The sequence below is a fragment of the Eptesicus fuscus genome, chromosome 10 (genome assembly GCF_027574615.1).
Source record: "Eptesicus fuscus isolate TK198812 chromosome 10, DD_ASM_mEF_20220401, whole genome shotgun sequence".
Lineage (NCBI taxonomy): Eukaryota > Metazoa > Chordata > Mammalia > Chiroptera > Vespertilionidae > Eptesicus > Eptesicus fuscus.
Genome location: NC_072482.1, coordinates 24,934,799 through 24,962,645, shown reverse-complemented (window position 1 = coordinate 24,962,645; position 27,847 = coordinate 24,934,799). Strand labels below are relative to the sequence as shown.

The window sequence follows — 27,847 nt, the reverse complement described above, 5'->3', positions numbered from 1 at the left end:
AACAAAGTGACAACAAATACATAGCTATAAACAATTGAATGTAAAAATCAAAATATCAAACAAGGAATCTAATGAACAAAATAAACTAATGAAAAAAATAGAACCAGAGGCATGGAAACATGAAACACACTGACAAATCTCAGAGGGAAAGGTTGGGGGGGGGGGGGGGAGGAGGGGGGGAGAGATTAACCTAAGAAGATATGCATATATGTATTACCTATGGACACTGGACACAAACAATAGGGTGGTGAAGGCCTGGGGCGGGGTGGGAACTGGGTGGAGGGGAGTAATGGGGGGATAAAAATGGGACATCTGTAATACTCTCAACAATAAAGATTTTCAAAAAAGAAAAGCTGTTTCAGTCTTCACAAATTGGCCCAAACTCCATACCACACCACCCTCCCCCCCTTCTCTCTCAGCTGACGACTTCACCTATTTTAGAGAAAATAAAGGCCACCAGGCTGACTTCTTCAGATCCAAGTCTCTGTGTCCACACTGTGTTGCCTTCCCTTCCTTCTCCGTGAACAAAGCGTCTCTCCATTCCCCTACAAAATGCTAATCCGTACACCTAAACCTTGCAATCCATCTCTTCCTGCCTACTAAGGACCATGATGTATCAAATGCTTTCTCAGAGCATCTTCAAACTCCCCTCCTCTTCTTTCTCGTCTAGATCTTTCTGCTCGGTTTATAAATGTTTAACTACGGTCATATATGTACTAGAGGCCCGGTGCACGAAATTCGTGCACGGAGGGGGGTTGTCCCTCAGCCCAGCCTGTACCCTCTCCAATCTGGGACCCCTCAAGGGATGTCCGACTGCCCGTTTAGGCCCGATTCCTGGGCATAAATTGGCCCAAACTCCATACCACACCACCCTCCCCCCCTTCTCTCTCAGCTGACGACTTCACCTATTTTAGAGAAAATAAAATGGTTCTATTTTTTTCATTAGTTTATTTTGTTCATTAGATTCCTTGTTTGATATTTTGATTTTTACATTCAATTGTTTATAGCTATGTATTTGTTGTCACTTTGTTGTTTATAATTTTTATCTTTACCTTTTTTTTCTTCTTCCTCTTCTTAAAAACGGGCAGTCGGACATCCCTCTCACAATCCAGGACTGCTGGCTCCCAACTGCTTGCCTGCCTGCCTTCCTGATTGCCCCTAACCGCTTCTGCCTGCCAGCCTGATCACCCCCTAACCACTCTACTGCCAGCCTGTTTGCCCCCAACTTCCCTCCTCTAACGGCCTGGTCACCCTTAACTGCCCTCTCCTGCAGGGTTGATCACCTCCAACTGCCCTCCCTTGCAGGCTTGGTCCCTTCTACTGCCCTCCCTTGCAGGCCAGGTGCCTCCCAACTGCCCTCTCCTGCTGGCCATCTTGTGGTGGCCATCCTGTGTCCACATGGGGGCAGGATCTTTGACCACATGGGGGCGGCTATATTGTGTGTTGCAGTGATGATCAATCTGCATAGTACTCTTTTATTAGATAGAATAGAGGCCTGGTACAGGGGTGGGGGCCAGCTGGTTTGCCCTGAAGGGTGTCCCTGATCAGGGTGGGGTACCCTTGGGGCATGGGCGGCCTGAGCGAGGGGCCTGTGGTGGTTTGCAGGCGGGCCATGCCCCCTGGCAACCCAAGCAGAGGCCCTGGTATCTGGAATTTATTTTCCTTCTACAATTGAAACTTTCTAGCCTGGAGCAGAGCCAAGCCTGGGGCTCCCTCTGAGGCCCGCAGCCATTTGTGTTGGGGTTATAATTGAAACTTTGTTGCCTTAAGTGGGTGGGCCCGGCCAGGGTGTGCGGAAAGCTTTGCTTCCCCTGTTGCCAGCCTCAACCCTGGCCTGCTCTCTCAAGCTCCATTCTGCTGCCATTTGTTTGAATTTATCTTCTATAATTGAAACTTTGTAGCTTGAGTGGAGGCTTAGGCCTGCAATGGCTGGCAGAAAGCTTGGCTTCCTCTGTTACCTAGGAAACCTTGCTCTCTGTGGTTGTAGCCATCTTGGTTTGGGTTAATTTGCATACTCGCTCTGATTGGATGGTGGGCGTGGCTTGTGGGTGTGTCGGAGGCATGGTCAATTTGCATATTTGTCTATTATTAGATAGGATGTGTATATATACATATGTGTGTATGTCTTCACTTGTCCCTATACTTACTCCATATTCAGCTCTATTTCTCCCATCTTTTCAGCTGAACATCTTAAAAGAATGCATATTCCATCTCCACCTCTCAACCTCCCTCGTCCAGCCACTGTCATCATTCAGGCTTCTACCTCGATCTACGAAGAGTCCACCCAGTTGACAAATCAATGGATTCTGTATAACTCATCTTACATGATCTATCCAAAGCTTCTGAAACTGTTTGAATCTTGTTTTGAATCTTGGCTCCACCACTTACTCTCTCATGAGTTTGGACAAGTTATTTTCCTATCTGTAATTCAGTATCCTCATCTATAAAACAGGGATAATAATAGTATCTACCTGATAAGACTGCTGTGTGGATTACATGGGCTACTATATATAATACACTTATAGGACAAATCCTGGGCCACAGTAAGCATAATAGAAATGCTTGCTGCTGTCATTCCTATAATATCACTATTAATATCATTATCTTTATTATTGTAATTCCAGCCTTCCTTAGCTGCTATGACACTGTCATCCTGACTAATCTCCTACCTCTCAGGCAGCTCCTTCCCATTCTCCTTCCCAAGCTCCTCCAATTCTACTTCACCTTAACTATTGGTATTCCTCACATCCTATCTTCCATCATCTTCTCTTCTCACTCAAATATTTTCCTCCCTTACTCTCACTTACTCCCGATGATTGCAACCTTCATCTTAAATATATACTCCTACTCCAGATATCTCCTAAAACCAGACCTTTATGAATATTCAATTGTCCACCAGACATCCCCACAGGCACCTCAACTCATGTCTAGAACTAAACTCAACATCTTCCTTCTAAGTCTTGCTTCTCTTCTAAGTCTTCCTTCTAAGTCTGTATACACATCTCAAACTATCACCACTATCCACCTTACTGTCCTAACTAGAAACCTGGGTGTCATGCACAACTCTTCTCCTTGCAACCAGCCACTAAAATCTTTTGATTCTACCTTCTTCATATCTCTTCAATCATTCTTCTCTCCATTCAATTCCGCTCATCATTTCCAGGGTCCTAACTGGTTTTCCTCCTACCAGACATTTGCCTCTCCATCTGCTAATGGCAGTCATCTTCCCAAAATAAAAATCTAATCGTATCCATCAAGATGCAATTCAGCACTACCTCCTCTGGGAAGCCTTCCCAAACCACCCCACTCTGAACTGGGTGGTTATTTGTGCTACTGGAGTTCCTGCAGCACACATCCAATAACAGCAGTCATCACAGCATTCATCACTCTATATGCACAGGGTACATATGAGTGTTTGGAAACATCTAGTGGGTAGAAAACAGGAATGCTACTGGGCATCCTACAAGGCACAGGACAGTCCCTGAAACAAGGAATTAGCATTCCCAAAACATCAGCAGTCCCAAAGTTGAGAAAACCTGCTGCATTACAATGGTCTGACTACATGTCAATCACCCCCAGGAGACTGTAGGTATCTTCAGGCAGAGTTTATGCTATATTAATCTTTATGAAAGCCTTGTGCCTAATACAAGACCTTTTCCACACTGAGACTCAGTACATGGATATATAGAACTAAATGAACATTTGTTCCCCCTTTTACTTACTCTGTAAGAAAACTTGACCTTTCGAATCTCAGCTTCCATCTTGCTCTGGTATTGCTCATGTCCTTTCACATAGCTCACACCAAGATTTTCAACTGCTTTTAGCACTGGGGAAAAAAAAATTTAATAAAAGAAAAATATATAAATGCAAGATAATTTTTAAAAAACTAAATTCAAGACATAAAATCTATGAATGGCAATTGAGTAATTACTTATTTATAAAAGATGACAAGTTATAAGTTTTCTGCAAGTACATAATATAAATTATATCCTATATAATAAAAGCCTAATATGAAAATCGACTCAACGGCAGAACAGGTGGAATGATCAGTTGCTATAACATACACTGACCACCAGGGGGCAGACACTCAAGGCAAGAGCTGCCCGCAGCCCGGAGGCCCCAGGCCAGCCAAGGCATGTGCCTGCAGGGGCCCCCTGATTGCCCCACCAGTCACCCCACAGATCGGCCCTGATCGCTGGCCAGGCCGAGGGATTCTACCCGTGCACAAATTTCATGCACTAGGCCTCTAGTATGTTTGTAAGAAGCTAACCTCCATTCATGTATAGAAAAGATCAAGGTCCCACAGCATAATTTAATAGCAGGGTCTCAACCAGGGGGAAGAGAGGAATGGTTAACTGTACTGAGCCACTGTGGTTGAGAATGGAAAAGGGTGTCCATACGGAGAAAAGACTAAGCACCCCTTGTTTGCATCCCTCATGTGGAACTGCCTGTTAGGCGGTCTGCTTCTATTTTCTCAGCATATACTCATCAGAAAGATAGCCCTGCCCTAACTGGTTTGGTTCAGTGGATAGAGCATCGGCCTGCGGACTGGAAGGTCCCAGGTTCGATTCTGGTCAAGGGCATGTACCTTGGTTGCAGGCACATCCCCAGTGGGAGGTGTGCAGGAAGCAGCTGATTGATGTTTCTATCTCATCAATGTTTCTAACTCTCTATCCCTCTCCCCTCCTCTCTGTAAAAAAATCAATAAAATATTTTTAAAAAAAACTAAAAAAAAGAAAAGAAAGATAGCCCTTCCTTTCTAATGAAGCAGAGAAGACACAATAGTGAAGAAGCAGGGTCCTCCAATCATCAAAATACTCTCTAAATAGATGCTACATCCTGTTTAAAAGTTCCTACAGCCCCTTGTCAATCCTTCTTCAGATGGATTCTTCTTCCATCAATACAAAAAGAGGCTTTTTTTTTTTAATTCAAGAAGTAAAAACTTCTCAAATGACTCCTGAACATAAACCCATGGCCCTTGGGTACCTCTTTTTATGGCATACCAAACAAACTAATAATCTCCCCCCACACCCCCCTTTCCTGCTCCTCTTCTGGCTATCCCCATCTCCACTAGCTTCAGCCACTACTAGAGCCCTTAACATACTAAGCTATGACTATTATTTTGGATGTCTGCTTCCATGTACTAGAATACAATTTCATCAAAGATGAGAATTACAATATTCACCTCAAAATCCCTACCACCTGGAATAGAGTGGACTCAATAAATATGAACTGTCCAGTAAATAAATGAATAGCAAACCCTCAATAAATATGTTAAATAATTGCTTCATAAAGGAAATATATTGTCACACTCATTCTCACAAAGTATAAGTGAGATCCTCAAGAATATGTCAATTCTAATTCAAATATCACTCACATTTAACTCTATCGATAGCCAAGTTTTCAAACTCTATCAAAGATATGTTTTCAGTAGGTGGCTGCAGGTAAAACTGAAGGCTGTGAGGGTAGCAAGTATTCCTCTGATCGCCTGCCAACTTCAGTTTCCTCCTCTTTGAAAATTCCATCTTGTTACCTTATAAGGAAGCACCTAAAAAGGTTGAAATGACGGAAAGTGGTGTTGAAAACAACGAACCAAAAACATAAACAAAAATAAGTCTACACGCACAGAAAAAAAAACAAAAAACTGAAGTTCAAGGGCATACACCAAACGTTAACAGTGGTTACCCCTGGGCGATGTCTTTCTGTATTTTCCAGATTTGCTACAATACACCTGTAACAATCTTGTAATGGGTTGGGGTTGCGGGACGGGGCTGCTCGGGAAGATGCAGGTGGTGATCCTAACTTCCAGCAACAGGAGAGCCAGGTGATGTTGCCTGCTCACTGGAAGTCTGTGCACCTGGTCTCCGCGGTGCCGAGCTTAGATGAGGTTCCATAAGGGGCTCCGATCCCGAACTCCTTGGAAAGCGCGGTAGGTTCTAACGAATAAGAAACTTCCTGGGCCGCATCCAATTACTTACTTCCTATCTTAATGACCCCGGGAAACGGAACTGTGTTTGAATCCAGTCTTTCAGAACTCCTTTTAGGGAGCATCCACACGTCCCTTATAAAAATCCTCCCCACCCTCACCCCCCTCCTCCTCCTCCGGCCAAGCTGTCCCTATTAAACTCACTGACACCCGAGTCTCAGCCCCAAAGAGCGGACACCCGAGCCAGGTCAACCCCTCCGCTCCCATCACCCGCCAAGTGCTCTCCCTTCTGCCTCGACCTGCAAGTCTCAGCACCAGGACTGCCGTCCGTCCGAAACGCACGGGCGCTGCTCTTTTACCTGCAACCACACCAAGAGCGAAGAAACCCCAACGCTGGCGGCCGGTTTTCCCGGGTGGCGGGAGATTTCACTTCACAGGAAGCGGAAGTGACGGACACCAGTCCCGCCCCCGAATGTCCCGCCTCCGCAGCACCGCCCCGTGCGGGCCGAGGGCGCCCACCTGGACGCCTGCTGGTTGCGGGGAGTTGGTAGCTTTGGGCGGGCGACACTGGGGTGCCGGGAGGCCAGGGGCACAGAGTCCCGCGGGCCGAAGAGGGTCGTCCCGGGAACCCTGGGGACGCAGCAGGGATTCCCGGAGATGACAGTGTGGCGCTCCGCACCCTCCATCGGGGAAGAGGAAAGAAGAGGCCTTTACCGAGCTCATTTATTGCACCTGGATCACTATTAGGAGCTCTAGTTCGGTTTTATTTATTTATTTTTTTAAGAACTTTACATTTCATTTTTCAATTACAGTTTACATTCAATATTGGTTTGCATTAGTTTCAGATGTACAGAGTCGTGGTTAGGCAATCATATACTTTACAAAGTGTCCCCCGCCCCCAGAAGCTCTGATTTTTCTTGTTTAATCTTTCAGGTAAGTGGTATTACTCCATTTTACGGATGAGAAGACAGTAGCTAAAAGATTATTGTTCGTTTGCCCATCTATGTACCATGCGTTTTGTTGTTTTTTGTTTGTTTTTTGGGGTTGTTTTTGTTTTGTTTTGTTTTGTTTTTGTTAGAAGGCAAGCCCCATCACGATAGAGTCTACCTTTAGTTCACTACCCGCACCCCCCCCCCACCCCCTCCACCCCAGCTCCGCCCAAGCGCCTCGCGCACAGTGAGCGAGCAGGAAAAAGTCTGGAATTAGAATGAATAAATGAGTGCACACACACACACGTCGCTCTGGGGTCTACAGAAATTGGAAGAAAGCGGGCTCAGAGGGAACAAGCGGGTGTGGAAGAAGTGGAACGCCCTGGGGAGAAAGTGGATCTCGGACTGCGGACTATGGGAAGTGGCGGGTCAGAGCCACATAAGCTCTGCAGTGGCAGGGTTTTCTAGAGCTGGAAATAAAGCACACTTGTGTCCTCTTGGGGGCGTGTCTCACTAACAAAAGTGAGGTTAGTCGTTGGAGGTGAAGGATGCTTGAAACGTTCAAGTTTTCAGAAATGCAAAGTATAATGAAACAATATCAAGTGTCCAAGGACCTACCCAGCATGGACCAAATTGTGCCAGGATGTGTTCTAAGTGACTTACATGCTAACTCACTGTATTCTCATAACCATATGAGGTAGGTTCTATTAACTCATTTTACAGATGAGGAAAGCTAAAATGAAGTTAAGTAACTTCAAATCACATAAGTGACAGCCAAATTCAAAGTCAGAGAGATTGTCTCCAAACCGCGGCGCTAACCACCACACACCCTACTGACAGCTGTACCTCATTTTAATTCCTTCCGCCCTGTATTAGACACATAATTTACATCACCTGGTCTAAAGAAGATACCTGAAAGCATGAAAAAAAAAACTGGAGCACAGACCATAATAATATATACATGAATATTTATTTGACCTCTGAATAAGAAACTAAATATAATAAAGTACAAAGAAAAAAATCTAAAGTCTTGACTCTAAAAGTATAAAATTGTGCATCTAAAAAAAATTTACTAGTTGGTTTGCTCAGTGGATAGAGCCGCCTCCTGCGGATTGGAGGGTCCTGGGTTTAATTCAGGTCAAAGGCACATGCCTGCATTGCGGCTAGATCCCCAGTAGGGGGCGTGCAGGTGCGGCTCAGTGATTGAGCATCCACCTATGAACCAGGAAGTCATGGGTTGGATTCCCAGTCAGAGGGGAGTTGAGGAGAGGGGAGGAAGGGAAGCGGGGAGGGGGGCTTGGGCTAGATCCCCAGTTGGGGGTATGCAGGAGGCAGCCAATCCATGATTCTCTCTCATCATTGATGTTTCTACCTCCCTTCCTCTCTGATATCAATTAAAAATATATTTTAAAAGAACACAATTGGCAAAAATTTTACAATGAAAATATTCAATGTGGGGCAAAGTATAGTACAATAGACTCACATAGGAATTGATTGTGGTGTTACAATCCTGTAGTACAGTATAGTAATGTGTATTATAATCTCTAAAAGAATTTATACAATTTGACCAAGTAATTTCACTTATATAAATCTGTCCCAGAAATGGACACAAAAATCTGTGTTCGAGGAACTTCATTGCACCATTGTAAGAGTGAAAACACAGAAAAAAAGAATAAGTAAATCATGGCATATTCATACCATGGGACATTACACAGTTCTTCGAAATATATGTTTTGAGCCCTAGCTGGCTAGCTTAGTTGGTTGGAGCGTCTTCCCATACACCAAAAGTTTTCAGTTAGATTCCTAGTCAGAACACATGCCTAGGTTGCAGATTCGGTCCCTGTCGGGGCAGGTGCAGAAGGCAACAGATCAATATTTCTCTCGCACATAGATGTTTTTCCCCCGCCCCCCACTTCCTCTCTCTCTAAAAAAAAAAAAAAAAAAATCAATAAAAGAACATATACTCGGGTGAGGAATATGAAGAATATCAACCTGGGAAAATGCTGAGGATACTATTAAGTTAACAGAGCAGAATACATAAAACCATATATGCCATATGGTCCCAATTTTGTAAAAACATTACTTGACAATATTAATTTTAAAATTCCTTTTTTTTCCCTAGTAAATAAAGGTACTATATACTCATTGTGGACGTTTTAGAAAATACCAAAAAGAAAAGAAAATCCACCTCTGATGTTGCTATCCACTGATACCTTTCACCCAGTGACAGACACTGTTAACACTCCGCTTCAAGCAATAAAACTTCATGGTTGATGAGAACTAATGAAAGACAGTGTTGTCGTAGCATTAACATTTTTCTTCGATCCCTCTGACTACTATGAGGAGGCTGCCCTCTGCAGCTCCTTCTCCCCTCCAAGGGTGCACCAATCCCTCCTCCCCTAGTCTTACAATCAGGGCAGATGTTCTTCATTACAACAGAATTTTAGATGCAAGACAGCCCCTCTGAGCAATACCTATTTTTATTTAACTTTTCTTGGCTTATCCTCAGTCTGGTCATAAACTGTCCCACCTTTAACTTAAATGCCAATGCCCTTTTCTCTACAATAGTTGGTGTCCATTAAATATTTCTTTGGACAGTTAAAAAAATAGTCTAGCCCTGGCTAGTTTGGCTCAGTGGATAGAGCATTGGCCTGTGGACAGAAGGGTCCCAGGTTTGATTCCTGCCAAGGGCACATGTCCAGGTTGCTGGCTCAATCCCCAAGAGGGGGCAGCCAATCAATGATTCTCTCTCATCATTGATGTTTCTATCTCTCTCTTCCTCTCCCTTCCTCTCTGAAATCAATAAAAATAATATTTTTCAAAAATAGTCTACCACAAACATAAAAATGCTTACGTTAGTGGCAACTAAGACTTTGGCAGTAGAGTAAAATAGATGAGCATTTGATGATATTTTAAAAGTTATACTTAATCATTCAACAAATATTTGAAGCCTTCCTACTGCGTGGTCCCAAGATTTGGTCACTTTATTGCCTACACATGTCCTCCAGCTTAACTACCAGATTTCCCCAAAGAAGACCTTGCACTTTTCTGCCTTGGTCTCTCTTTGCAGTAATCTGTCCACTTCAAGAGCTCTATGCCCTCCCAACTGTCCTTCAGTAGCCAAACACTGCCTTCATCCATTTGAGATTTTGCTTATGCCACCTGGGTTGCTTCTCGTTTAAATTCTCATGTTCTTTGTAATCCCCATACAGTAAATTCTCTCTCTAATTTTATTTCTCTACTTCATTGGTTCTTAATTTTTTAGGAACATGAACTACCGGATGATCTGAAGTATACACTCCTCAGAAAAGTGCACCTATACACCAAGTTTGGACACTATTTCAAAAGGTTTGTCAACATATACGCAGCAAGTTAAGAAGAGTAGCACTACCAGCTTTTAAGCTCTTTTTGCACAGATCCTTTTGTTTGTCTTTGTGATCCCTAAAGTGCCTACCATACAAAATATCTTCCAAATTAAAAAATGAAGTACTCGCTCTGGCCGGTGTGGCTCAGTGGTTGAGTGTCGACCGATGAACATCACGATTCAATTCCTGGTCAGGGCACAGGCCTGGGTTGCAGGCTCAATCCGCAGTGTGGAGCATGCAGGAGGCAGCTGATCAATGACTCTCTCTCATCATTGATGTTTCTACCTCTCTCTCTCCCTTTCCCTTCCTCTCTGAAATAAATAAAAATATCTCTTTTAAAAAAATGAAGTACTGATATTTTATGAGCAGTTTAGAGAGAACTGGAAAAAAAATGCTCATGTTTAACATTACCAATATCTTACTGAACATGTCCCATAATAGCTGTCTTTCAGCATTTAAAAAATCTATTTTAAATCTCAGAGAATAAAATAGTCTCTGTCAGTAGGCTATTCCATCATCTTTATTGTTTCCTAATGCCACTTTGGGTCATTACCTCCTGTGAAGAGGGTTTTCTGCATCCAGAGGCAATTACAATACAAATCTACAAATCACAGTACCAATAATGCACAATGTTACACATTTCAGTAGCCATATTTGGTAAGTCATGCAAGCTCTTTATTGCATTTCATCAGCAAAAGTGGATTGACACAATGCTCAGCCCTGGCAACTGAGATGCACATAAATTACAAACCCTGACCTCACAACGGAGGTTAGAAAATACGTGGAAACTATAACTTTGACTTCCACTAGACCACGGTAAGCATCTCAAAAACAGGAACCACTGTGTTGTTCCTCTTTGTAACCCCAGCGTCTGGCACTCCGAGGGCCCTCAACGAGTATTTGTTACACTGAATCGACATAAAATATGAGAGATGTATGAGAAAAGTGATGGGCTCAGCTTGACATTTCAACAGATGGTTTGAATCAAATGTGACTCCAACCTATAAAACTTCAAGTCCTCATCGGAAAACTTCACATTCCTTCCAGAATGACTTGGCTCCCCAGTTTATCCTGTAATAAAGCACAGAGTACCTTCTCAGATGGAGTTTCCATGAATCATCACTGCTCAATTCAGTGCCTGCCCTGGGCATTCCCCAGCTGCAGACAGAGTGTCGCACAGAGCGTTCACCTTTAGATGACTCCCCAGTTCCAGGAGCTCTGTCCTGTGGTGGGTCATACTTACAACTGAGATTTTAGTTGCCATGCTTGGGAAATCAAAGTGGGTGTTCATTCTCCCCCCTGGTGCAGCTTGTGTCACCCTAAAAACCAAAGGCGTGGTACATTTCTCTAACCAATGAGGACGCTATAAGCTCTAGATCCTGCCAGCTCGGCTCACCACGGAAAGCAAGACAGGGGGTATTTCCAGCAGGATAGCTGACCCATAGAGACTAACGTACAGTGAGCCAACCACTGGTCCCTCCACCTTTTCCATTTCACTGCCCATCTCTGGGACATGGCTGAGGAAGAAACCTTAAGGAAAACTTTATTCTTTCTCCCTTTGCTTCAGGTTGCTTTTATCAAACTAGCATCAAGGAGCAAGAGTACTAGAGAAAAAGCATATTCTTAAAGGGAAGGACAGGGATGTCGAGTTATCTTTTAATATACCAACATTATGTGATTTATGCCAGAAATACTAATTGAGCACCTACTAAGTACCAGGCAATGTTCTCTATGGTGAGGATACAAGAATGATGAAAAAGCCCCAAGTTTTTGACCTCATAAACCTTATATTCTAATGGGAAAGAGAGAGAATAAATAAGAGAAGTATATATATATATTCTATGTTAAATAATAATTTCTAAACAGAAAAAATAAAGCAGAGAAGGAGGATATAAAGTTTTTGGAAGAGACACTGAAATTTTAGGAAGGATGGCCAGGAAAGGCTAGCTAAAAATATGATCATAAAGGAAAGACCAGAAGAAAATTAGTGACTTAGTAATGTGTATCTTTCGGAGAATAGCATTTCAGGCGGATAAACGGCTTATCATAATTCCATAGTATTTAAGACAATGCAATATTGGCATAAGAATGGACAAATCAACCAATGGAACAGGAAAGAGAACCCAGAAATGGACCCACACCTATGAAGAAGCCTGGTGTACGACAAATCCACTGCACAAATCAATGGAGGGGAAAATGGACGTTTCTAAATGGTGTTGGGACAAACGGCTTTCTATATGGGGGAAATGTATTTCCTACCTTTGCTATAAGCAAAAATCAATTCCAGATGATTTATTGACTTACATATGAATGGCAAAACTTTAAGAATTTAGAACAAAAATACAGATGGTATATTTGATATAGCAAAGAATTTCTTAAATAAGACGTTAAGAAAAAGCACAAGCAGTTCTGGACATGGAGACGGTGGTAGTTGCACAACAGTGTGAATATACTTAATGCCACTTAATGAACTGTGCACTCTAAATGATTAAAACAAGTTTTGTGTAATATACATCAATTTTTCTTAAAAAGCACATAAGATACATTTTTAATGAGCCAAAAATTGGGAAAAGAAAGTTGTCAGCTATAATTAACACAGTTTTAGTGTCAGAATACACTGAGTGGCCAGATTATTATGATCTCTGAACACATAATAATCTGGCCACTCAGTGTATATCCTATATGAAAAAAGGCTAATATGCAAATTGTCTCCTCAACCAGGAGTTCGACCAGCAGGCAGGCCAGTCAACTGCCCATGTCTCCTCCCCCTGGCCTGGCTGGCTGGACCCCACCCATGCACGAATTCATGCACCGGGCCCTTTGCTTATATACACACTCTGAGTGGCCAGATTATTATGCATTCAGGGATCATAATAAACTGGCCACTCAGTGTATATTAAATAGTAAAAAAAAGCCGAAACCGGTTTGGCTCAGTGGATAGAGCGTCGGCCTGCGGACTCAAGGGTCCCGGGTTCGATTCCGGTCAGGGGCATGTACCTTGGTTGCAGGCACATCCCCAGTAGGTAGTGTGCAGGAGGCAGCTGATCGATGTTTCTCTGTCATCGATGTTTCTAACTCTCTGTCCCTCTTTCTTCCTCTCTATAAAAAATCAATAAAATATATTTAAAAAAAATAAATAGTAAAAAAATATAAAAACACAATAGAAAAGGGGTGGGGGAACCTAAATAGATATTTCACAACAAAGGAAACATAATGACCAAGAAATATACAAAAATATGTTCAGCCACATTAGTAACTGGGGAAATGCAAATTAAAATCACAGTAATGTACTATTCTACACCCACTAGATGGACAAAAATTTCAAAGTCTGAAAATATCAAGCGTTGATGGGAACTCATAGTCTACAGGTAGAAGTATTAATTGATGCATCTACTTTTGAAAACAATTTGACATCACCTGGTAAATTTGACCCTTTGTCTCAGTGCAGTAATTCTACTCTAAGTAAATCCTCTAAAGAAATTCTTTTGCATAAGCATTAAAAAACATTAACAAGAATGTCCATAACAACATCACAGTTTCCAGTAAAACTACCCGTCATCAGGAAAATGAGTAAATTGCAGTCAATTCACACAGTGCAATATGAAAAAACAACAGTGCGAATGAATGAATTACAATTAAGGTAAACATGTCAACATGGATGAATCTCGAAAACATAACGTTAACTGAAAAATCAGGCACTGAAGAATACACCAATGTGCTGGGTATATTCCATTCCACCCCTCTCCCTACATGCTCGTCCTCACCCCTGCCCTCTGCTCCTGGCTTGTATGAACCATATATATGTCTTCCTGCGCCTGCTGTTTCTAGAACTTCTAAAATCAATTAGGAGCCCCAACAGCCAATGGGAAGGAGGGAAAGAAGGGAGGCCAATGTATTTATTACCTTGGCTGCCTGTGTCCTCAACCTGTCATTGCTCCTCTCCAGGTGATTGACTCTAAAGGACTCCCTCACGCTAGGTCTGGTAATTAGCTCCCTTCCTTCTACCCTCAGGTCTCAACACAGTAACATGTCCACTTCGATGAAATCCTAGTTGACTTAACTATATTCCTTACAGTTCCCAACTTCCACACCTTCACAAACAGTTTCTGAAAAAAAAAAAAAAAAAACTGTCTTGGAATTAACCTATATTGAGTGTGCCATCTGTCTCTCTTGTTGGACCCTGATGGGCACATTCATAATTTATATAAAAGCTTAAAAAAAAGGTGAAATAACATATTGTTCAGGGATGCATACTACAGGTAGAAAATTATTTTTAAAAATCAAGATAGTGGTTAACTCTGAGGAGGGAAGAGGATGCACTGTTGGGGCACATGGAGCTTTGAAGGTTCTGGTATTGCTCTAGTGCATGGCTCAATGGTGAGTACGTGAATGATCCTTTTATTCTTCTTTAAATAGTACAGAATGTATAGTGGAAATTTTAAAAGGAAAAGAATAAACACAGCAGGAACAGCCCAAGAAACAGGAAAGCACAATTAGTTATCCTCCACATTGGGGAGTTGTGAAATGATTTTCACCCTAACTTCCTCCTCCCTCCACCCCACATCTCATCCCCACTTCCTAGCCCTCCAAAACCCTTCTGTTCTCTCCTTTCTCTATAAGACCCAAACAGACCTGATGTTGTAATGGGGACTGAGATTTCTTTCAGAGCATGGACTGCTGACGGGTCATTGTGTAGGTTTCTTGCAGACAAATATACACTTGAGGTCCCCTGCCACTTCCATCCACGGTCCTGGACCAGGCGCTCACCCTGACAACACAAGTCCTCTTCCTTGTCTGTCTCCCTTATCTCTGAAGTGTTCAGGAGCCAAGATCCAGAGGTCCTTTTTACTAGGAGTTGCCACCCAAGCCTAAATTCTCACCCCCAAAGCCAGTGCACTTCATTCCTTGCTGTGATGACCTGGTAGGAGGATCGCCTGAGCCCCCATGCAGCTTGTCCTGCCTGGAGCTTCCCGGCACCCTGCATACATCTGGGAGGAGATGGTGTTCTTAGATGCACCAGTCTGGCCCTCTCACCTGGGGTAGGGTAGTGTGGAACTGAGCACAGAATCCTGAATCTGGGTGGGCCCAGGAAGAGACATGGATTAGGAACTACATAAGGTTTGATCTAATACTTCTGCTTCGAGTTTATCCATTGGGGAGGTGGGGGTGAGAACCAGGGGAAGGGTAGGGAAATGAATATCACGGTGAACATATTATCCAGTAAAACTGTTTGTTCTTGGTGATATATATATAGGGGTGGGCAAAAGCAGGTTTATAATTGTTTATCTGAAAAAAGACATGCAGATTATGATTATTACAATAGCTTTATTAACTCAAAAGAATGTCACTCACAACTGTAAACCTACTTTGCCCACCCAGTATATGGGAGACTAATAAAAAGCACAGGAAAAAAAAAAAAAGCTAACCTTGGTTTAGCCATGTGGAAATCATTTTAAATACTGGTATCTATGAGCACTACTTATCATTTATGGACAATTACTCTTTACACCATAATTTTAGGCATTTCGTGACTCTGTGTTAAATTAACTTTTGGCAGGATTTATTTTTATTACAGTACTAATTGTTCATGCCAGCTCAGAACATTCAAAAATTATAAGAAATACCTATTTTAGGTAAGCACACAATCCAATTTGGTGCCTAACAATTTAGTAGAATGTCCCTGATTCTTTCCCTATTTAAACTTAAACTGACTGGAATCCACTGTGCTAGATACTAAGAATCACCTTATTGGTGCTAAAAGGAATTTAATTGAAGAAAGGGAGCATGAGAAAAGAATCTAGGTAATCAAGGAATTAGCCTCAAATGTAATTTCATTTTATGCTCTATAATTAATGACATTTTTTAATGTACTGTCTGTATAACCTGACAAATGAGAACTAAAGTGAACTGGTTATTTTGCATGAATTCAATTAGATCCTGGCTATATCCATTGTTTTTTGTGCCTGAACTACTCTGAGTATTTGAATTTTTAACATGAGACTGGTTTTTAGATCATGAGTTCCTTGAGACCAAGTTGACGATCTCATTCATTTTCGCACTCCTGCCTCTACCACAGCTCCCGGCACAGGGCAGACACGCCATAGCTGACTGCTGAACTGAACTGAACCCTCCCGTATTTACACCCAATTCCAGATGGGCTTTCATGCGCTTCATGATGTAATCTTTCACAGAAGATGTGTTTCCACTTTAGATTTTGGCTTGCCCACTCAAATTCCTAATCAAAATATTTTCTTCCAGTTGGCTGATTTTTAGAAACTGAAGTAGGTGTAAATATGATCCTGTTATGATGCCAAGATTCAGTTCCAACCTGACTTGATAATCATGTCCAGAACTTAGCATTCTTAGCTAGAAAATGACTTTAACATTTCAGAAAATGGAAATAAGAAGTAATAATAATAAATCTACCTTACTCTGACTAAACACTTCAGGATCAATGTTCAGGGTTATCCTAAGTGCAGAGAGAAAAGAGAACTTCCTAACACACAGGGAATCACCTTATCTGCATTTTCTTCTCTTTGAACAGCAAAACACATCCATCAGCCACACGACCATGTGGTAAAAACTTCATCCATCAAGAAGGATGTGATTTTTTCCTGTGAGGTTAAATATTTCAGGGTCATGCCTGAGAAGCAGTTTCCTATGTACTTGGGACTTCACTCTAAATGGGCTTCTCACTTACTGCTCTCTGTCCACACCTCTCTGCTCCAGGAGGCCTAGGCCATGAGCCCCCAAATCAAACGCTACAAGCTCTTTCAGAGGGACAGGCACCATTCCCTCCCCATTCAATAACCCCTCCTCACCCAACCCACACACATACCCAGGCCACACAGGCAACTTTAGAACCAAGGTCAGTCTCCCTCGAGGTCATTTATGAAGGAATTAGGTTGTTTTTGTGCTCTTTCCAGTGGATTGATAGGAGCAGCTGTTTTCCCAGAAACTCTGTTTAAGGATCTTCACTGGGAATTTTCTGTCTGCTATGCAGAGTTAATCCAATCTTTTTTATATTAACTCCAGACTTTTCCAATTATCTTTGTTTCCTAATAATAATGGTATTGGCATTTGTGGAGCACATTATAGTTTTCAAAGCAATTTCATTTATATGATCTAACCAAGTATTTCTCAAACCAATTGAATCTCTGGGGTCTCTTCATTCAACTATAATTTCCATTTTTTCCATCCATTTTTATGGTAAGCTTTAAAAGTTTAATACAAAGCATACCAAGTGTCATCTGGGAGACTATGCGATTTCCAAATAGTGCTATATGACTTCAGTGACAGCCATTGCATGTAACGTCAAGCCCATTGGTATCGTACAATCATCTGAAATCACAGTGTGGCTTGCCATGTATTGGTAAACATGTCTAGCTGCCCTTAGATTATTAGCACATTCTAAGACCAAAATTTCAATCATCACCTTGCCTTACCAGTGTTATTAATTTGGATTTTTTAAACAGTTATAAATACAAAACTATCTTCTATCTTGCAGTCATAATTTGCAATTGCAAGACATTCTAGTCTCATGAATAAGTCATTAGTTTCTTAAGACATTTAATAAGTTGAAGTTTGATTTGCTACTGTGAAAACAAACCAGTGTAGAAAAATACAGCACTATTGAAAAGGTGAACTTTAACATGTAAAGGATTCATTAAAGCCAAATACAATAAATGATACTTCAGTTCATTGAACAAAGATTTCACAGTAATTTGCCAATGTTATCACCGATAAGGATTTAATCTCCAACATTTACAGGGAACTCATACAACTTAACAAAAGAAAGATAAACAACCCAATCAAAAAATGGGTAATAGACCTAAATAGATACTTTTTGAAAGAGGACATAAAGAAGGCTAAGAGACATATGAAAACATGCTCAAAGTCACTAATCATCTGAGAGATGCAAATCAAAACAACAATGTGGTACCATCTCACACCTGTCAGAATGGCTATCATCAACAAATCAACCAACGACAAGTGCTGGCGAGGATGTGAAGAAAAAGGAACCCTCGTGCACTGCTGGTGGGAATGCAGGCTGGTGCAGCCACTGTGGAGAACAGTATGGAGTTTCCTCAAAAAACTAAAAATGGAACTCCCATTTGACCCAGTGATCCCACTTCTAGAATATATCCCAAGAAACTAAAAACACCAATCAGAAAGAATATATCCACCCTTATGTTCATAGCAGCACAATTTATCATAGCTAAGGTTTAGAAACAGCCTAAGTTCCCATCTGAAGATGAGTGGATTAAAAAACTGTGGTACATATACACAGTGGAATACTACACTGCTATAAAAAATAAGGAATTCTTACCATTTGCAGCATGGATGGAACTGGAGGGCATTATGCTAAGCGAAATAAGCCAGTCAGAGAAAGATAAATATCACATGATCTCACTCATTTGTGAAATATAATGAACAACATAAACTGATGAACAAAAACAGATTTAGAGACAGAGAAGCTTCAGATCGTCAAACCTCAGAGGGAAGGCAGGGGAGGGTGCGAGTAAGGGGGAGAGATCAACCGAAGGACTTGTATGCATGCATATAATCCTAACCAATGGACAGAGACACCAGGGAGGTGAGGGCATGAGTGGGGGGGGCAATGGAGGGATAAGGACACATATATAATACCTTAGTCAATAAAGAAAAAAAAAAATAAATAAGATATCACATTAACACGTTTGATATTATCTGTTGAAATGATAAAAATTTGGATATGTTAAATAAAGCACATTATTGCCGAAACCGGTTTGGCTCAGTGGATAGAGCGTCGGCCTTCGGACTCAAGGATCCCAGGTTCGATTCCGGTCAAGGGCATGTACCTTGGTTGCGGGCACATCCCCAGTAGGGGGTGTGTAGGAGGTGGCTGATCGATGTTTCTAACTCTCTATCCCTCTCTCTTCCTCTCTGTAAAAACTCAATAAAATATATTAAAATATATATATATATAAATATATATATATATAAAGCACATTATTAAAATTAAAAAAAATATTTCACAGTAATTGGAGTAAATATTTGTGGTAGAGCACATGGATTTTCACCAGGATTATAATTCAAAAGACATTTAGTGATTCCAACGAAACTGCTGAGCACATTTAGCCAGTACTCAGTTGGCATTGCAAGTAGAAATATTGCTCTGATTCTGCCTTTGTGTATACCACCTGGCAACAGCGTACAAGCAGTGTAAATTTTTCTGTTAGCATTTTGCAGGGGACAATTAAATTGATTGGCCTTCCAATCAAGTGTAGTGGTTAAAAACAAATTTATTTTTTTAATAAAAAACTAAATAAGCAACCATGGTAAGGACAATGATTCAGATAATGAGTTACTGTTGTCAAATAAAAAACATCAAGTCACCCTGGCATGTGTGGCTCAGTTGGTTGAGCATTCTCCAGGTCACCTGTTTCATTCCAGGTCAGAGCACATGCCCAATCTCCAGTAGGGGGCATGCAGGAGGCACCTGGTTGATGTTTCTCTGATCAGTGTTTCTCTTTCTCCCTCCTCCTCTCACTCTAAAAAAAAAAAAAAAAAAAAAATTTAATAAAAACATATCTTTTAAAAAATATCAAGTAACAAAGTGACTAAATCTTTCCATAATTAAACTCAACATATGCTCTTTAATTTTAGTAAAACATCACCAAGAAAATTAAATTCATACTGTTAACTAGAATTGTATTATAACATATTGATTTTACTATTTTGTGTTTAACATGTAAATGTATTTAGGTTTTATGTGGGTATCTTAACTCTACACATATAAAAACTATCATAATAACAATGACATCAAAATTATACACCAGCCGAAACCGGTTTGGCTCAGTGGATAGAGCAGTCGGCCTGCAGACTCAAGGGTCCCGGGTTCAATTCCGGTCAAGGGCATGTACCTTGGTTGCGGGCACATCCCCAGTAGGGGGTGTGCAAGAGGCAGCTGATCGATGTTTCTCTCTCATCGATGTTTCTAACTCTCTATCCCTCTCTCTTCCTCTCTGTAAAAAAGCAATAAAATATATTTTAAAAAAAATTATACACCAACTCCAGATATCCTTGATAACTTTCTTCAAGGGCTTCTTTACATTACTCAAGTTTGGGAAGTACTAATCTAATCATAAATAGATTAACAGTAAACCTTTGGATTTATAATGCTTCTCAGGATAAATGCTACCTACAGGAACTTAATATGGTTTTTGACAAATTTACAAATTTAAAATCAATTTAGATTTTAGAAATTTAAAAACCAATTATTGCTTTCTGTTTCAGTAATTATTTTATTTGAATTAGAGATCAAGGACTTTTATGAAAAAGTCATTTCCAGAATGCAGTGGCTTAGGGATAGAGTGTTTATTTTATGGGCAACAGACAATGTTGTTTTCTCTTCCAAATGGTTTAGAACATCCGTTAACTCTAATGGAATTGAAAAATATTAAGGGGAAAAATGTGCTTTAGTAGTTGTATATCTGAGAGACAGAGATAAGACATTTGATATATTTATATCTAAGTCATATTGTGGATACCCAAGCAACAATTTTCATATCTCTGTTGGAAACATAATTTTTAATGTACTATTTAAAATTCAACAGTCACCTTGAACTCAATGAAACATATGGCAAAGTGCTGGAGGAAAATTTTAATGCCAAAATGTTTGCCAATGATTCAAGTATGTACTTAAATGGGATACTTAAAAACTCAAGAGTTAAATAACCTTGAATGAACATATTCCACATTCATATCTTTTCAAATGTGACTCTGCTCAAAAAACTAAATAATAACTAAGCTATTTGGCAGAGATTTATATTTAAAGTGAGTTTTCCCCTAAATAATTTTATCTATACTAATAAAAGCCTTGGGGGTGATCAGGCCAGCAGCGGAGGGTATTTGGGGGCAATCAGGCCCGCAGAGGAGCAGTTAGGGGTCAATCAGGCCAGCAAGGAAGCAGTTAGGGGGCAATCAGGCAGGTAGGTGAGCAGTTAGGAGCCAGCAGTCCCGGATTGTGAGAAGGATGTCCAACTGCAGGATTAGGCCCGATTCCACAGGAATTGGGCCTAGTCCTGCAGTTGGACATTCCCCGAGGGGTCCCATATTAGAGAGGGTGCAAGCTGGGCTGAGGGACACCCTCCCCAGTGCACGAATTTCGTGCACTGGGCCTCTAGTATTATCATAAAAGGCCCATTTGAGGCAATGCATCATAGTTGGTGGTTTCAATTTGGAAGTAAAATTAGTTCGAATTTGGAAGTGAGAATTTTGTGGCACGCCCCCTAAGGGTAGAGACTGAACATTTATCTCAGCTTTTGACCTCCCAGCCAGTCACTAGGAATGTCTTCTGAAGTATCTTTCTATAGTGGGTGCCATGGAGAAAGCAAAGGAAAATAGAACCAGAGTTGCCTTAGGATTCAGTCTTAACTCATGCTTGATTTCGACACATATAACCAATAATCAACAAACATCTTTACATCCTTTAATGTTAGTGCACATGTGGAGGAAATCAGATTCAGGCTGGCAAACTTTCTCCACTTTATTCTTAAGACTAATTATTTCAAATCATCAGGTATGAAACTTCCAGGTCTGTTTCTTCCATTCTTAAGACCACCAGGCCTGACAATGATCCGAACTCGGGGCCAACCCGAGTTTCAGCTCTGGCCGAAGTCTTTAAAAGGAGAGGTGGGAAGGACAACACAGCTCAGAAGAAAGGGGGTCTTATCCACAGCAGGTACTAAAACAATTGTTATTCTGTGCTTAAGGTAGTCAGATATTCCTTCTGTTTCTTGCAAAAAATATGAATTTATACAAAAAAGACCTAAAACATCATGTGTTTAAAATCAACTACCTATTTTCCAAAATCAGCTTCTCTCACACCAATATTAATAGCAGGTCAGAAAAGGTAAACCCTCCCTATCCCCTTTTGATAAGAGTAAATCTCTTGGAATCAGGATGCTTTCGTAGGAGAGGCGGAGAGCATTAAAGGTGCTGCTTCCCATGGGACAATATTGGAAAGAAGTCCAACTTCACATCTCAGCATAATGACAAGGACTATTGTCTCTAAAGGTAGAACCACAACTATGCTGGTAGGGAAAATAGCAACACAAGTTTAACCTAAGATTTATCCAGAAAATTAACATCTGTCTTTGAGCAATGTTACTCATTTGTTGTCGACTAATCAAGAAACCAACAGCTTTATTACTCTTATTGACAGGAAGATTGAACTCCAACTAGAAGATACACATTAAAGCACAATCAAGGGACTGGAGCCCATTCACTAACCAGTCCCCAGGCCCCCACACACACAGACACACACACACACACACACACACACACACACACACCAGACAGTAATGTACAACTAATATATTCATACACACCCAGATCTGGAGCCCGAGGTGTTATTCTAATCTAGATCTCTTCTTTTGCAGAGAGGCTTAATTTTTCCCTGAGGAATTAAAGTTGCTGGATCAAGACACAGGAAGCCAGAAATGCTAGTGAGGAAGGAGGGAGTACAGGGTGCAGGTGCAAATGTAAGAGCCTAAAACCCAAGTCCTAAGTGGAGGAAGCATCGCCAGGACTTGGCTCCTGATGCAAGAGAAAGTCCAAGTTGGCTAAAAATTTAACACTTCTCCCTCCTATATTGTAAGGTCCTTTTGAAATTACCCTAACCCTTCAGTAAAGCACTTCATGTATAGATGTAGAGGGTTGAGTGGTGTGTGTGTGTGTGTGTGTGTGTGTGTGTGTGTGTGTGTGTGAAGGTTTCTACCCCACCTCACTCCCTCCTGGGCCTTAGTAGAGAAAGGACATTAACCTGCTGCGGATTTGCCAACTGATGCTTTGCAAAGAGACCCACATTCTATAGCACCACCTTCACTGCCTGCAGAATAAACTAAACCCCTGCAGATCTGAGGAGCATCTCTCGAGCAAGGTTCTGCTACGTTAAAGACATACCTCTGGCTTAGGTAAGGTAACTGGACAGCACATCAGATAACATGGGAGAAGAGAAGTGGGAAATAGATTCTCAGATCTCCTCTCTATACCAAAACATAAGAGTATCCTAGCTCATCTTTGGCTTCCAATACCTCCTCCTTTAATTAACTGCAAAGGAATTAGGTGCAGTTCTTCATTGGATTCAAGAAGAAACGTGTATCTATCTAGTAATGTGTTGATTCACTTAACAAAAGTTTGTTGGATGCCAAGCACGGGTGGACTGGGAAAGAAGGTAAGATGGGACACAAAGAGCTCATAAATTATCGCTTTGGATATTTTAGTCCAGGACCTTGATTCCCAAATGCTGGTCCTGGAACCACTGATTGTTTGGGGCCGACCTGCAGCAAAATGAGTAAACTAAGGGCCAGGTGATTGTAAGTCAGTACATGGTTGGGAGGGATTGTTTTTCATTCTGAGAGTATGTCCTTCCAGCATCTTTCTGTTAAAATGCCCTGCCTTTTATGAAATGGTGTAATGAGGAAAATGTATTTATTTATTTTATCAAATGGGAAATTCTCACCCTAACCTGTGTGGCTTAGTGGATAGAGCTTCAGCCCACAGACTGAAGGGTCCTGGGTTCAATTCCTGTCAAGGGCATGTACCTTGGTTGCAGGCTTGATCCCCAGTAGGGGGCATGCAGGAGGCAGTTGATGGGTGTTTCTCTCTCATCGATGTTTCTAACTCTCTATCCCTCTCCTTCCTCTCTGTAAAAAAAAATCAATTAAAAAAATTTTTTCAAATGGGAAATTCTGTCAGTTAATCAATTTTTTAAGTTTCATAAAATCTTAAAATTTGGGAACTGTTGAAGATGATGCATATATCGCCCTGAATAAAACCTATCATTTTTACAGTACCTTACAGCTTATAAAGAACTTTCATGTGCATTATTTCATTGGAATCCTACACACTCTCCTCCCTAAATAAACACCTGCACACACAGAAACTCAGGCACAGAAAGAAATGCCCACAGTCACAGGACTAGTTAATACAAAAGGATGAGAACCCAGAGCACCTGATTCCAATCCTACTGTAAGAAACAGTGTGAAGATGGAAATGACATGGGAGAACAGGATAGGGGAGGCAGAGGAGAATGCAGAATCAGAGTGATCCAGATTTTGGTGTGTGTGTTTTCTGTTTTGTTTTGTTTGTTTTTTAATTGATTTCAGAAAGGAAGGGAGAGGAAGAGAAAGATAGAAACATCAATGATGACAGAGAATCATTGATCAGCTGCCTCCTGCATGCCCCCTACTAGGGGTTGAGCTCACAACCCAGGCATCTGCCCTAACCAGGAATCGAACCCTGACCTCCTGGTTTATAGGTCAATGCTCAACCACTGAGCCACACCAGCTAGGCTGTTTTGTTTTTTGTTGTTTACTATTCTGGAATGCATTTTCTGTACATGATTTTTAACTTCTGGAACAGTACACAAGTTTGGGCAACTTGACAGTCATCTTACACCAATGAAAACAACAATAAAAGCACTACTTTTACGGTTTAAAGGAAGCAAATGCTTTTCATAATTTGGAGGGGGAGGAGAATGAAGCAGAATCCAGTGCTTTGCACAAAGGCCCGATTTTGTAGCTGTTAAAACTGTGCTCTCCATGGTGACATTTGGCCCCCCTCACATGTGACTCTCCAGGTCACCTCCCCAGGTGCGCTGCATGTGCCTAGCATCCCCAGCAGTTATGCGCTCTTCATCTCTCTGCTCTCCTCATTCTGTCAGCCCCGAGTGCCAGTCTGCAAATGGATTTTTTTAAGCTGGTGTTTAAATTTTTTAACTTTTCACTTTGAAATAGTTCAGGCTTATAAAAAAGTACAAAAGAGCACCAAAAATTACCTGTCAACCTTCCTCAGCTGACTCCGACAACCTTGCCCCACTGATGTCTTTTTTTCTCATCCAAAAATCCCTCATCACATTTAGTTGTCATGTTTCCTTAGTCTCCTTTATAGTGGACAGTTCCTGAGATTTTTTTTGTCCTTCACACCCTTGATCCTTTTGGAGAGTACTAGCTAGCTCTTGTGTACATGGCCCATGTTTCCTCATGATCAAATTCAAGGTGTGCAATTCTGACAGGAGTATGCCCTTCCAGGGAAAGATGATGTGCCCGTTCCTCCATTCCTTTCATCCAATCCCCGTGTTATTTGAACCTGGGTGTTGGTGATGATGTTTTTGCTTTTAGGTGAGTTGGGGAAACAAGGATAGATGGCATATGTGTGGGAAGAAGGTGAGCCTTCACTTTTGTAAATGAGGCGTTAAGGTGCCTGGGGACCTGCTCACGTGGCCGTGAGCATCAGGATTTGGCAATTAAGGTTGCCACGCAGAAGAGATTTAAAACAAGGAGAGAAACAAGTCCTTCTTTACAGTTCCGGAAAATTTGTATTTTCTTCTATCCCCTCCTTTTACTTTCTTTTTATTTCCCTAAAATCAGTCAGTTCATTAAGAACAAAGCTAAAGATTATCATTCTATCTCATTAAACTACAATATGCTATCAACCAAACATATAACCAGGCTTGTTTCATGCCAAATATTTCCTTAGGCAGAAGAAACATTTAGGACTCTTTTTCTATAGAATTAATGTAGACTAACTAGGTTCAAAGTAAAATGGTGATTTACTACTGGTTAAACCTCTAAGTACTGGATCAGATATTCCACATCTAAACTGCTATTCATATAAAGCCCAATCCTTACTGATAAGAAAATCTTGTTTCAGAATGCAGATGTATTTGATATGTAGATGTCATTATTGGCACCAAAATTGTTGGCAGCATTTCCTCACACCAGCTGGGGGAAAAGAAGCAAACAACTCTTAAATGGATGGCTTATAAATAACGTTTGGAAACTGGAATTCTACCAATTTTTTTTAAACAAAAAAGTTTTTTTCTGATTATAAAAGTAATATATCTTTATTATAAAAAATTAAATTGATACAGAAAATATGACAAAGTAAAAAATTTCTAAGACTCTATCATTTAGAAATGACTACTTTAGTTTTTTTGTATTTCCCTTCAAGTATTTTTTATCAGATATACATAAATAGTAAAAGTTTATTATATATATGTATATTACCTGCATATATAAATATATATGAATGTGATTACATTATAAAACTGTTTGTCTACTTTTGTTCATTTAGTGACATATTATGGACCTCTCTCCCTCTTATCAATAAATGTAGCACTAATATTGTCATCTTTAATGACTCCATATTACTCCATTGCATGACTGTACCATAATATATTTAATCAATTTTCTATTAATAACACATTAAGTCATGTCTAGACTTTCACTATTACAAACTACATTGCAATGAATGTCCTTGTGTATACATCTTTCTTTGATTATTTCTTTGAACTGAAATTGCTGAGTCAAAGAATATGTTTGACATTTTAATGTTTTTGCCAAATTCTCATTCTGAAAGGTTGGACTAACTTATTAAAATTACTAATTTGTTGCCTCTATAAAATGTTTTAATATTTATAATTTATTTATACTCAATTTTTATTTTGTGTTGTTTTTTATTAAAATTGGTTTACATATGGAAAAGTGAGATTGGGTGGATGAGAGGTGATTGAAGGAGAGACATTTTTACTCTCTATAAGTTAATATCATTTTAACTAGGCACAACAAAATTATATACATGTATTCCTTGGGTAATTAAAAACATACACTATTAAAATCAGAACATAAACTACATCTTTAACTTTTGACAACACACATTTAAACAATATGATTAATAGCTTTTTGAGCTGCCTGGCATCCAAGTGTATCTGCCAAAAGTTAAACTCAAAGACTAAACTTGGCAGTATTGCAGTGAAGTACAGCTGGTTTATCTTATCTGACATCCAGACATTTAAGGAAAATAAATTTACCCACAGGCTTTATAATGTCTATTAGCTGAAACAGTCTCCCAAGTAGAACTTTTACTTTTAGATTCAATTCTCTTTATCTTCAGGCCCCTTTTCCTTCAGAGAAAGTTTGCCCTGTGCCCCTTATATTTTCATGAAACAAACTATTATGATTCTGTCACTATCCTGTGAGTGACCATATATATTTTATTGTCCAAATAAGCAGACTTTTGGGGGTGAGAGGGTGTGCTACAATAATTATGCTGAGTAACAAGAGTAAACCAGAAATATCACATACAAAGTAGATTGAATGATCACCCTACTTATAAGTATTTTTAACTACTGTGATTTTAGGAATTAGATTTATTAAACAACAACTAGGTGCTATAGAACTCAGAAATAATATATGACCAATGAGCTGGTCTTTCAAGAAAGTTAACAGGCACTTAGGGATAGAGGACCAGTGGCAATAAAAGGCACTCTGGCAAATGTTAAGAAGGCCAACAACAAATAACACCAAATACTGCTTTCTTAAGACCTCACAGATCTTTCAGACATTTAATCTACTTTTCTTCATAATACACAAGTGAAATTAAATATTATCTTCATTTTAGAGTTGAGGCTGAAAAAAGTTATAAGATTCTCCCCAAGTCCCAAAGCTAGTATAGACTGAGACTAAGCCAAAAACTCTAACATAACCCTATGTTAATCTTCAGTACCTGCTACCTGTATATGTGGCTTACTACATGGAGAAGCACCTCTTTGATTGCAGGGGTTACTCAATGTTAATTTA

At 40.4% G+C, this 27,847-nt stretch overlaps 1 protein-coding gene across 1 annotated transcript in view; it reads right to left on the bottom strand.

Moving 5' to 3' along the window:
• Positions 1-6,340, bottom strand: part of PRIM2 (DNA primase subunit 2) — a 291,718-nt gene extending 285,378 nt beyond the window's left edge. Inside the window, exons 1-3 of the mRNA XM_008138463.3 lie at positions 6,286-6,340; positions 5,378-5,548; positions 3,723-3,826 (exon numbers count right to left, since the gene is read on the bottom strand). Coding sequence (XP_008136685.2) covers positions 3,723-3,826; positions 5,378-5,525 — 252 coding nt within the window. The 5' untranslated portion in view covers positions 5,526-5,548; positions 6,286-6,340. The remainder of the gene's footprint in view (positions 1-3,722; positions 3,827-5,377; positions 5,549-6,285) is intronic.
• Between the last annotated feature and the right edge of the window lie 21,507 nt (positions 6,341-27,847).